Source organism: Melanerpes formicivorus, unplaced genomic scaffold, assembly GCF_026170545.1.
Source record: "Melanerpes formicivorus ecotype bairdi unplaced genomic scaffold, bMelFor1.0.p_v2 SCAF_28, whole genome shotgun sequence".
Taxonomy (NCBI): Eukaryota; Metazoa; Chordata; class Aves; order Piciformes; family Picidae; genus Melanerpes; species Melanerpes formicivorus.
In genome coordinates, this window is record NW_027142380.1 from 1,228,050 (window position 1) to 1,237,803 (window position 9,754).

A 9,754-nucleotide genomic window follows, 5' to 3' on the forward strand; every position below is an offset into this window, starting at 1 on the left:
GCGGGGGCGGCAGGCGCTGAGTCAGCGGGCGGGGCGGGGCCCATGTGGTGCGGGCGGGGCGGAGGATGGCGCCGCGGGCGGGCGCCGGGCTGGGGGGGGCCTTGCTGGGGTTCGCCCTCTTCGGGGGGGTCCTGCTGGGCACCTCCCGCTCCCATCTGGACCCGGACCCAGACCGGAACGGGGCCGAGCCTTGCCGAGCCTGCCGCGGCCTCGCCGACAGCTTCAGCAGGGTGCGGGGCAGGGGGAACACGGGGGAGGGTGGTGGGGGACCTGGAGGGGGAAATGAAGCCCAGGGACGGGGGTACACTGGTCCTGCGACGTGGGGGGATCACGGAGCCTGTGGTAGGGGGAGGATATGAAGACGCCTAGGGACGCCCGAGGCCTGTGGCATAGGGATGATGGAGCCTGGGGTGGTACGGAGTGACACAGCCCTTGCTGTGACAAGGGTGGGGGACATTGAGGTGGTGGGGCCCATGGGTGACAGGCGTGGGGGACACGGCCTGCGGTAGGTGAGGTCTGATGTAGCGCAGGCTGACACACTCTAGGGGTGACAGGCGGCCAGGCACAAAGGGGGTCTCGGGTGGAGTCATGTGGCTGGTGGGAGGCAGAGGAGCACAGTATGGGGGAGGGGGCGAGGAGGTAGCACTGCCCGAGAGAAGCCGGTGGCCTGCGGGGACAACAGACGAGATGAGAGGGACTTCCCACAGCATCCCTAGGGAGTGGAAAGGGGTACAGCAGCTGGGCTCTGGGGCAAAGAGGGGGTGGCTGGTCCCTCTTGGGCAAGAGGGTGTCATGGCCTGGGGGTAACCCTACCAGGAGGGGAATTACTAGGGACTCCCACACTTGTGCCACCCCTGCCCACCCCCCACCCCACCATTTGCACAGGGTTTGGAACGAACAGAGCATGAGGGCTTTGGCGGGGGCAACACAGCCTGGGAAGAGGAGAAGCTGGCCAAGTACCAGCACAGGTGAGTGACCCCAGCTGTGGGGCTCTGGAGGGACCTAGCTGCCCCAGGGACACACATCCCTACACCAATTCCTCTGTCCCTACAGTGAGACTCGTCTACTGGAAGTGTTGGAGAGTGTCTGCAACCCCTCAGACTTCACCTGCCACCAGCTGCTAGAGCAGAGTGAGGAACATGTGGAGCAGTGGTGGTTCCATGAGTGAGTCTAGGGACAGGGACATGGTGGGTCGGGGGATGGCAGAGGGCTGAGCACAACGTCCTTCACTCTCCAGGCGGCACCAACAACCTGACTTCTTCCAATGGCTGTGCATGGACAGGCTGGCACTCTGCTGCCCACCTGGCACCTATGGTCCTGACTGCCAGCGTGAGTAGCTGCAGCGTGAGCAGGGTGCCTGTGGGGTGCTGGCAGTGCCACTTGGGCTGGAGCCAGCTAGTCTCTCCCTGTGCAGCCTGTGCTGGTGGACCCCAGCAGCCCTGCAGTGGGAATGGGCGATGTGACGGTGATGGCACGCGTCGTGGCACCGGCTTGTGCGTCTGCAGCCCAGGCTATGGTGGCCCTTTCTGTGCTGAGTGCGGTGATGGCTACTACGAGGCCTCACGGAACAAGAGCCACCTGGTATGTGCTGGTATGTAGGGGTTTGTTCTGGCAGGGAGGGGGGCTGTGTGGCCAGGGAGTTGCCCTGATGCATCCCTGGTATCGGATGCAGGCAGCTTCCCCCTGCCCATGCCTGTGCTTCCCTGCCTGCAGAGTGCTACCGGGCATGTGGGCGCTGCACAGGGCCAGAGGACTCCAGTTGTCTTCGCTGCAAGAGGGGCTGGGTGCTGCACGACCACCGCTGCATCGGTGAGGGCCACAGTGGGATGGGGGGACAGCAGCTCAGGGCCATGGGGACTGTGTCTCAGGAGCTGTTGCTTAGTGGGTCCATCCCCCTCTCTTGCAGACATAGATGAGTGTGGCACGGAGATGGCACACTGCCGAGCTAACCAGTTCTGTGTCAACACGGAGGGCTCCTATGAGTGCCGAGGTGAGGCAAAGGTGGGGCAGCTCCCCACTGCTTGGGGCCATCCCCTCCAGGGGTAGGAGGAGGCTCCAGCAGTGCCCATGGCTCCTGTCTCCATGACAGACTGCTCCACGGCTTGCATTGGCTGCATGGGTGCTGGGCCGGCTCGCTGCAAGAAGTGCAACAAGGGCTACTGGCGAGACGGAGCCAAGTGCCTAGGTGAGTGCCTCCCACAGACTGGGGGGCACCTCAGCCCCCTCCTTGCTGCCTCAGCCCTGCCTGAGTCCTGTCCCGCCTCCAGATGTGGATGAGTGCGTGAGCACCGAGGAGCCGGTGTGCACGGGAGCACAGGAGGTGTGTGAGAACACAGAGGGCAGCTACCGCTGTGTCTGTGCCCGTGGCCACGTCCGGAGGGATGGACAATGTGTGGAGGACAAGCCCCCTGGTATGGCCTGGCATGGTGGATTGGGGTGGGGTGGGAGATGTGTGTGTGGACTGCAGGCAAGGGTTGTGGGGAGTGGCGAGGGGCTCTGCCTGCTCAGCAGTGCCCTACCACAAGCACTGTACCTGCAGACGCCCCCGAGAAAGGCTTCTTTGATGACGTGACAGAGGACGAGGTGGTGGTGCTGCAGCAGATGTTCTTCGGTGTGATGATCTGTGCCCTTGCTACACTGGCGGCCAAGGGTGACATGGTCTTCACTGCCATCTTCATCGGTGCCGTGGCTGCCATGGCTGGCTACTGGCTCTCTGACCGCAGCGACCGCGTCCTTGATGGCTTCATGAAGGGCAGATAGCTCCAGGGCTGTCAGATGCAGGCAAGGGAGGGCAGACTCAGCCTGGGGTACAGGGTACTCCTCCCAGCAGGGGGTGTGCCAAGGCCAGATCCTGCACATGGTGCTGTGCCCTGCATGCATCTCCCAGCCCTCCATTAGCGTAGGGTCTTGTCCCCTCCCAACAGAATGAGCTGGGGATTTCTGATCCCCAGGGGCTCCCTCACAGTCACCTCTGGACAAAGAGGTGGTGCCAGGCAGTGTGGCACCATGAGGGGGGCACAGCATGCTGCCCCTGGCCCCTCCTGCTCTGGCACCATGGCAGGTGAGAGAATGTGGGGGCAGGCTGCAAGGTGCTCTGGCGCTGCTGTGTGCTGCAGCAGTGATGGTTGGCAGAGCTTGGCCCTGCAGCCTGCCTGGTGTCACCAAGGCTGGAGGCTGCCAGCCCTGCAAGATCTTGTGTTGTGGTTCCCCACATGAGAACGTTGCCCTGAAGCAATGAGCTATGTCCCCCCCTCTGCCCTGAGCCATGGAGCTGCCCCCCTCACAACCCCTCCTTCCCCCATCCAGGGGCAGAGCCTATCTCTACCCTCACAGGCTGTGGGGGGCTGGGAGCTCCCATGGGGTTGAGGGTCTCTTGCCACTCCCAGAGTCCTGTGCCGGTAGGGGAGCCCTGCCAGATGCATGAGCGCGACTGTTGCATTTGTCTGTGGTTTGTCCGTCAGGGTGTGCCCATCTGTCCGTGTGTCCATATCTCAGGAAATAAAGCTCTGCACACCTAACTGGCTTGCTCAGAGTGGGGGGCTGGGGAGGGCTGTGGGTGCTGCTGCCCAGTGCTGCCTCTGCATACCAACGGGGCTGCCTCCTCCCAGCATAAACCTTTTTATTTCTCTTGTTTGGCACAAATGGAGCTGGCCCAGCCCAGCTCCCCTCCTCTCCCATCCAGTCCTGCAGGGGTATAGGATCTGACCCTTGGCCACCCACTCTGGGCTCGTCTCCGCTGCCCCCCTCAGTCTCTGCTTATCCTTGTGCCTCCCTGGCTCAGAGGTCAATGGTGTCGCTGGAAAGACTGCGGCTATCCAATGCCTTGCCGAGGGCAGGGAAGCTGCGGGGGCCCTCGTGGTCCCAGCTGGGAGGCACGGCGGGCACCAGGAGGGGGGCCCGGCTGGGTGTCTCATCCAGGGGTAGGCTGTCGGGTGAGGAGAGCCCATGGCGCCAGGGGTTCCAGCTGATCTTCAGCGAACTGCTCTCTAGTGAGCTGACCGAGGCAGTGACAGTGACCGTGACGGTACCAGACGGCTGCCGCACACCAGGCAGATCTGTCAGCGAGCTGCAGCGTACCATGCGCCCCAGGCGGGGGGTCTCGACAGGGGCCAGGGAGCTGTGCAGTGACGTGCCAGAGCCACGGCGGGGCCGGCTGAAGAGGCTGTCATGGAGGAGATGCCGGCGGCAGAGTGCCTGGTCGATGCTGCGGCGCAGGTCGATGGGGGACGGTGGGCGGAAGATCAGCTCCCCCAGCGAGGGGGACGAGCCCTGCTCGAAGGTGGCGCAGGACCGGACAGCTAGCACGTTGGGGCACTTGGGGCTGAGCCCTGGCATCCCGGTGGTGTTAGCAGCAGCTGCCCAGGCCTCATTGCTGTCCTTCAGGGCCCGCAGGGGCAGCTGTTCTGCCGGGTTGCGAATTAGGCTCTTGGAGATATCATTGGCAGGTGCACGTTCCGGACCAATGCCCCCGGTGCAGCCGGTGCTGCTACCAGCCCAGTCGTAGCAATTGTTGGGGTATTCAGGTGCCTCAGCTTTGCGGCCGGCACAGAAGTATTGCAGCGCCTTGGCCCAGCAGGAGTGGCTGGCGGGGCTCCGGCGGCAGCACCGGCGGCACAGTGGCTCCGCAGCAGCCACCAGAAGTGCCAGCGCCATGCCCAGCTCTCCAACGCGCAGCCAGAGCTGTGCCACCCAGCCAGGCTGGGAGAAGTGCACAGGGGGTCCCAAGACCTCCCGCTGCCACAGGGCACTGTACAGCTGCAGCCCACACACCGGCAGCCCCACCACCGCTGCTACCAGCAGTGCTCGGGCCCCCCACTGTAGCCCTGGCACCCCAGTACCCTCTGACCCCTCCTGGGGTTCTTGCAGCACCCGCCAGCACCCCCAGAGTCCCCCCAGCAGTAGCAGGGCCCCAACCCCGCAGCCCATCGCCTGCAGCCCCAGTGCGGCAGCGGGGCCCAGCCGAGCAGGGAGTAGGTCAGCAGCCCCTAGCACTGAGCTCTGCAGGGCAGCAGCAGCCCCCAGTGCCGGCAGCCCCCGGAGCCTTCCTGGCAGCAGCTGGAGCTGGGACAGGCGCTGGAGCCGCTGGAGCAGGAGAGCAAAGGTACTGAGCAGCAGAGGGAAGGGGACGGTGCTGAGAAGCAGCACAGCCCGGGGGTGCAGGCGCCCCCGTATCCCATAGGGGTCCAGGAGCAGGAAGGTGGCCCGCAGCAGGCAGGCGGCCAGCAGCTGTCCATGGGCCCCTAAAATATGGGGCAGGTGAATGGGACGCAGGGCAGCTGCCCCTGCCAGCCCGGCCAGGCAGCCCAGCACCAGCAGGAGGAAGATGGCAGCTGCCCCATAGACATGGACCTCCCAGGAAAAGCCCAGCCGGCGCCGCAGCTCAGCCCAGCGCAGCTCCGTCCCGTTGGCCCCTGGCACTGGTGGGACGTGGCTAGGCTGCAGCTGCGGTGTGGATGGATGTCGAGGTGCTGGCTGTGGCGTCAGTCCTGCCCGCCGCCATGTCGCTGAGGGGGTCACGGTGCTGTGGGCAGAGGGCTGCGTCCCCAGGGGGTCTGCGGGCAGGAATGAGGGGGACGATCAGTGGTGAAGCGGGTGGTGGTGGTGGCTCCCAGCCCCCACCTTCATTCCCTGCAAGGATTTATCGGCTGTGGGACTGAGCCCACTGGCACCTCCCAGAGGTATCTGGCAGGACCCATGGTACTGGGGGTCTCATGGCCCCAGCCAAGTCTCCTACACCCCTGGGAAGCCACCACCTGCTGGGCACTTAGCACTAATCTCTGCGGGCAGGAGTAGATTAAGGCTGTCGCCGGGCACAATCCTGATTGAAGGTGTCACCGTGTCCTGCCCAGGCGGCCCAAGATAGCTGCCATCCCCGCTGCCAGCCCCAGCACCCTGGGGATGGGTTCCCATGATATCCGCAGAGCGGAAGGGCTTGGTCACAGCCCTGCATCACCTGAACGCTTGGTCCCAGGTGTCCTTGTGGCAGGATGCACCGTTGGCCACGGGGTAGCCTCACTGGCATTTGGGATGCTCACAGGGCCCACGGCACCCCGGACCCGCTGCGGGGAGCCGACATCCTCTTCTGGCAGCAGTTCTGTGAGAGAGGGCACAGCTAGGTGCTAGCAGCTACAGGGGCTCACTCCACACCAAGGGATCCTTTCATGCCATGCTGGCTCCTACCTGTGCCAGGGGTGCCAGGGAGGTCCATGCTGGAGGCAGGCAGTGATGCAGGGCTGGTGCTGAGGGCAGCCCCTGGAGCAGGCTGGGGCCCCTGCTGGCCCTTCATCCCAGGGTGTGTGTGAGGGGCCATGTACCCAGGGCTGGCAGTAGCATGGCTGACTGGGGCTCTCCGGGTGCTGCGCTGGTGGACTGGGAGTAGCCGGGTCCAGGGCTCAGCCAGCCCCCAGGATGGAGCTGTAGGAGCCAGCTGAGGGGCAGAACTGGACACAACCAGAGAGGGGCTGGGGGGCCCGTCCAGGTCCCCCAGTCTGCCTGCTGGCTGCTCAGAACTGGGGCTAGTGTGGGGACCTTGTGCTGGCACTGTGCCAGTGGGGTGGGAAATGGAGGCAGTGCCCAGTGGGATCACCTCACTGCTGGCTGGAGTGAGCAGTGCGCTCTGAGGGAGACCTGGGGCTATCATGGGTGTCCCCTCAGTTGATTGTTCCCCTGCATGGGAGTCTGCTTTCCCTGTCTCTGTCCCTTCTGCGGGCTTGGGGGTCAGGACAATGGTGGACACAGTTGCCTGTGGGCTGGGGGTACTAGCTGGCCTGGTAGCACTCTGTCCAGACAGGGATGGGCCCTGCCCTGCCCAGGGTGGCCCTGGGGAGCCTAGATCAGTGTTTGTAGACCCCTTGGATTCTGGTCTCCCTGATGCAGAGCCATGCAGCATCCAGGTCATCCCCCAAGGGCTGTCCTGTTCTCCAGCCTCGTGTCTTTGCCAGGTGATGAGTGGCTTCTCCACCATGGTCTGGGCTGTGCCACTGTCCTGCCAGGCCCTGGTTTCCATCTCCAGGGGTGGCCCAGTGGCATCCCCCAGCTGCAGAGGTGAGGACCAGCGCACAGGGCTGCTGCCCCTCCAGTGCTCACTCCTGATGACCCCAGCACCACTCAGATCTCCTGATGCCTCCCAGGTGGGGGACAGGCCCAGCCATTGCTGTCCCCAGGCAGGGTTATGTAGTGGGTCCCTGCCCCGCTGTAGGGTCCCATTGGAGGACAGCCTCGCTGGCAGCATCTCCTGGGCCCCAGCGAGAACGCTGCCGGCTAGGAGCAGCCCGCAGGTGACAAGCCGTGCTGCAGCCATGGTGAGCACCCAGGCGGCCCTGTGGGGATGGTGAGGGGGGGCTTGGTGAGCTGGGACCCATGGCTGCTGCCCGAGAGGCCTTCTGCCGCTGGCCGTGGGGCTGCTGTACCCATTGCAGCCCACTGCCTGGGGCCAGTCAGCGGCTTGGCTGGTCCTGTTTGGGCTGGCCCTGGGTCCTGAGCCCTCTTCCCAGCTGTCCCCACCCCCTAGTGTCACCGCGCAAGTGGCCCCATTCCCGATCTTCCCCTTCACAGTATCCCCAGTGCTGCCTATCCCCCTCCCAGCGTCCCTGTGCTGGTGGCTCTTGGCGCTTAGTGGTCCTTACGCCCAGCATCGTCGGTGTCCCCATCCCAGGTGTTACATCCCCGGTGCCATTACCGGTGTTCCCCTCCCAGGTGCCCCTCCTCGGTGTCTCTTCCCCCGTGCTCCATCCCCAGTGGCCCCTCTCCGGTGCCCCCCACAGTGTTCCCGCTGCCAGCCCCGCTCTGGCGCACACCGTTCACCTTGGCACGTCCCCGGCTACATCCCGGTGGGGATGCCCGGCCCGGCGCGCTCCGCCGCCGCCGCACACGCGGCTCAGCCCCGCCGCACAGGGGCCGGGAACGCGACCGCCCGGCTGCGGCGGCCCCGCGGTGTAGGTGCGGGAGCCGACGGGGCTGCGCTGCGGGGCCAGGGCGACCGCCGCATCCCGCGGATCCCGCCTGCTCGGGGCTCAGTGCCTGCCGCCCGGGCCGCGGTGCGGCCAGCCCCCTCCCGCCGCCCGTCGCAGCCCTGGAGACCCCGGTACCGGTGTTGGCCGCAGCCCCCCCGCTGACCTGCCGGTGCCGGTGCCGGTGCCGGTGGCGGTGCCGGTGCCGGTGCGGGAGGGCCGGGCTCTGCGGAGGAGCAGGCGGCGGCGGCGGCAGCCGGTCACGCGCCGCCCCGAGCCGCGGGCACCCGCGCGGAAACCCGCCCGGCACCGGGAGGGGGGGCGCCAGGCGGCCGGGCACGGTGGAGGCCGGTGTGCAGGAACGGCACTCATGGGACCGGCTAGGAGTGCGGAGCGGGTCCCGTGGGGTGAGTCCCCGGTGGGGGTTCCACCGGGGCAGATGCCCCGTGGGGCGGATCCGTGGCGCACCAGGACGAGTCCCCACGGGACAGGACACGATGAGTATCCATGAGACAGGACACACAGGGGCAGCAGAGGGGATACTGCCTGTGGGGCAGACAGTGCAGGCAGGACACCCCCGGGCACCCCAGCCCCGGGAGCAGGCAGCCTCCAGTGAAGGGCTGTTGTCGAGGTTGGTTCCGTGGCAGCTGTCGAGCAGACAGGGTGGGTTGCGACCACCCTCTTGGCAGGGTCCTTGGGAAGGACCATGGATGGCCCTGGTACCCTTCTGTCCCACACCTGTCCCACAGTTCCTGCCCATACTGTCCCAAACATGCAGCAGTCTGACAGCTGCTGGGCTGTGGGGCCCTGCCAAGGCAGGTAATGAGCTAATGGGTAATTGTTCCACTGGAGAGCTATTCACTCTACCAGGGCTTGGGCTGGCATAGGCATGGAAACAGCGGCACAAAGTCACACTGGCTCAGGGCTCTGCCCTGCAAGGACATGCACACCAGCTCTCTGCTTGTTTTCTGGTTCCCTGCCTGCACCACAGCTCCCTGCTTGCACCCCTGCCTCCCTCAGGCAGTAACTGAGTTGTTACAGCCTTGGCAAACCTCTGTCACTGCCATTGCCCTCCTCCCACCCAGGCCAGTGAGGACATGTGGCACTTCAGGTCCCCATGGCAGTGTCATGCTCCTGCTCCTTGCCAACTTAACATCCCTGGGCTAGGCTCTCCATAGGCACATGGGGCACTTCTGGGCCTCAGTCTGCACAGAGACCAGGGAATTTGGGCAATGCTAGTGCACTGGTCCCCACAAAGCAGGCAGATAATCCAGGGATTAGCAGTGGGGAGGCCACATGCAGGGAGAGGCAGGCAGCATCAGAGACCAGGGGGACTGCTGGTGAGCCTGCACTGCACTGGGCACTGCCAGCACTGGGGTCCACCACAGTCAGCTGGTCTCATCCTGTGGAAGGGGTGGCCACAGTGCTGAGCATGCAGCAGGGCTGTGAGGAGGGCAACGGCTGTGCTCCACATTCGGCAGTCATCAGGGTGCCTTGAGCGCCAAGCAGGGGTGCAGCAGCCACCTCTGCATCCCCTGTGCCACCAGTGGTTTCCTCCTCTGCCAAGTGACTCAGCAGCAGATGAAAAGATGAGCAGTCTGCTGCCTGCCACCACAGTGGCTGCCTGGCTGCCTGTGCAGCTAGGGACATGGGGCAGAGGATGTGATCTGTGCTCTCACGCCCCATGCCCATGGATGCCTGCATGTTGCTGGCTTCTGGCCACTGTCCTCCCCATTCTCCCAGGCTCTCCCTCAAGGAAACAGGGCAACCCCCCAGTTTAGCAGAAAATTGCCCCATATAAGTGC

The 9,754-nt window shown here is 65.2% G+C and overlaps 2 protein-coding genes across 2 annotated transcripts; one reads left to right on the top strand and one right to left on the bottom strand.

Moving 5' to 3' along the window:
• Nucleotides 1–50: 50 nt before the first annotated feature.
• On the top strand, nt 51–3,525 carry CRELD1 (cysteine rich with EGF like domains 1). The gene is made up of 10 exons (XM_068154160.1): nt 51–230; nt 886–968; nt 1,054–1,164; nt 1,238–1,329; nt 1,415–1,591; nt 1,714–1,809; nt 1,907–1,990; nt 2,090–2,185; nt 2,268–2,411; nt 2,540–3,525. The coding sequence occupies exons 1-10, from the start codon at nt 66–68 to the stop codon at nt 2,758–2,760; spliced, it is 1,269 nt and encodes a 422-aa protein (XP_068010261.1). The 5' UTR covers nt 51–65; the 3' UTR covers nt 2,761–3,525.
• Nucleotides 3,488–8,321, bottom strand: PRRT3 (proline rich transmembrane protein 3). The gene is made up of 4 exons (XM_068154413.1): nt 8,116–8,321; nt 6,181–7,319; nt 5,954–6,094; nt 3,488–5,552 (listed from the first exon to the last, which is right to left on the bottom strand). The coding sequence occupies exons 1-4, from the start codon at nt 8,319–8,321 to the stop codon at nt 3,778–3,780; spliced, it is 3,261 nt and encodes a 1,086-aa protein (XP_068010514.1). The 3' UTR covers nt 3,488–3,777.
• Nucleotides 8,322–9,754: the final 1,433 nt, after the last annotated feature.

Bases quoted from the DNA above. Each gene is read 5' to 3' on its own strand.
- CRELD1 (XM_068154160.1), top strand. From the start codon at position 66: ATGGCGCCGCGGGCGGGCGCCGGGCTGGGGGGGGCCTTGCTGGGGTTC. The intron at 1,810-1,906 runs GTGAGGGCCACA...CCTCTCTTGCAG, and splicing joins GCACGACCACCGCTGCATCG to ACATAGATGAGTGTGGCACG. The intron at 2,412-2,539 runs GTATGGCCTGGC...CTGTACCTGCAG, and splicing joins TGTGGAGGACAAGCCCCCTG to ACGCCCCCGAGAAAGGCTTC.
- PRRT3 (XM_068154413.1), bottom strand. From the start codon at position 8,321: ATGAGTGCCGTTCCTGCACACCGGCCTCCACCGTGCCCGGCCGCCTGG. The intron at 7,320-8,115 runs GTCAGCGGGGGG...CCATCCCCACAG, and splicing joins ACCGGCACCGGCACCGGCAG to GGCCGCCTGGGTGCTCACCA. The intron at 5,553-5,953 runs GTGATGCAGGGC...TCCTGCCCGCAG, and splicing joins ACCTGGGACCAAGCGTTCAG to ACCCCCTGGGGACGCAGCCC.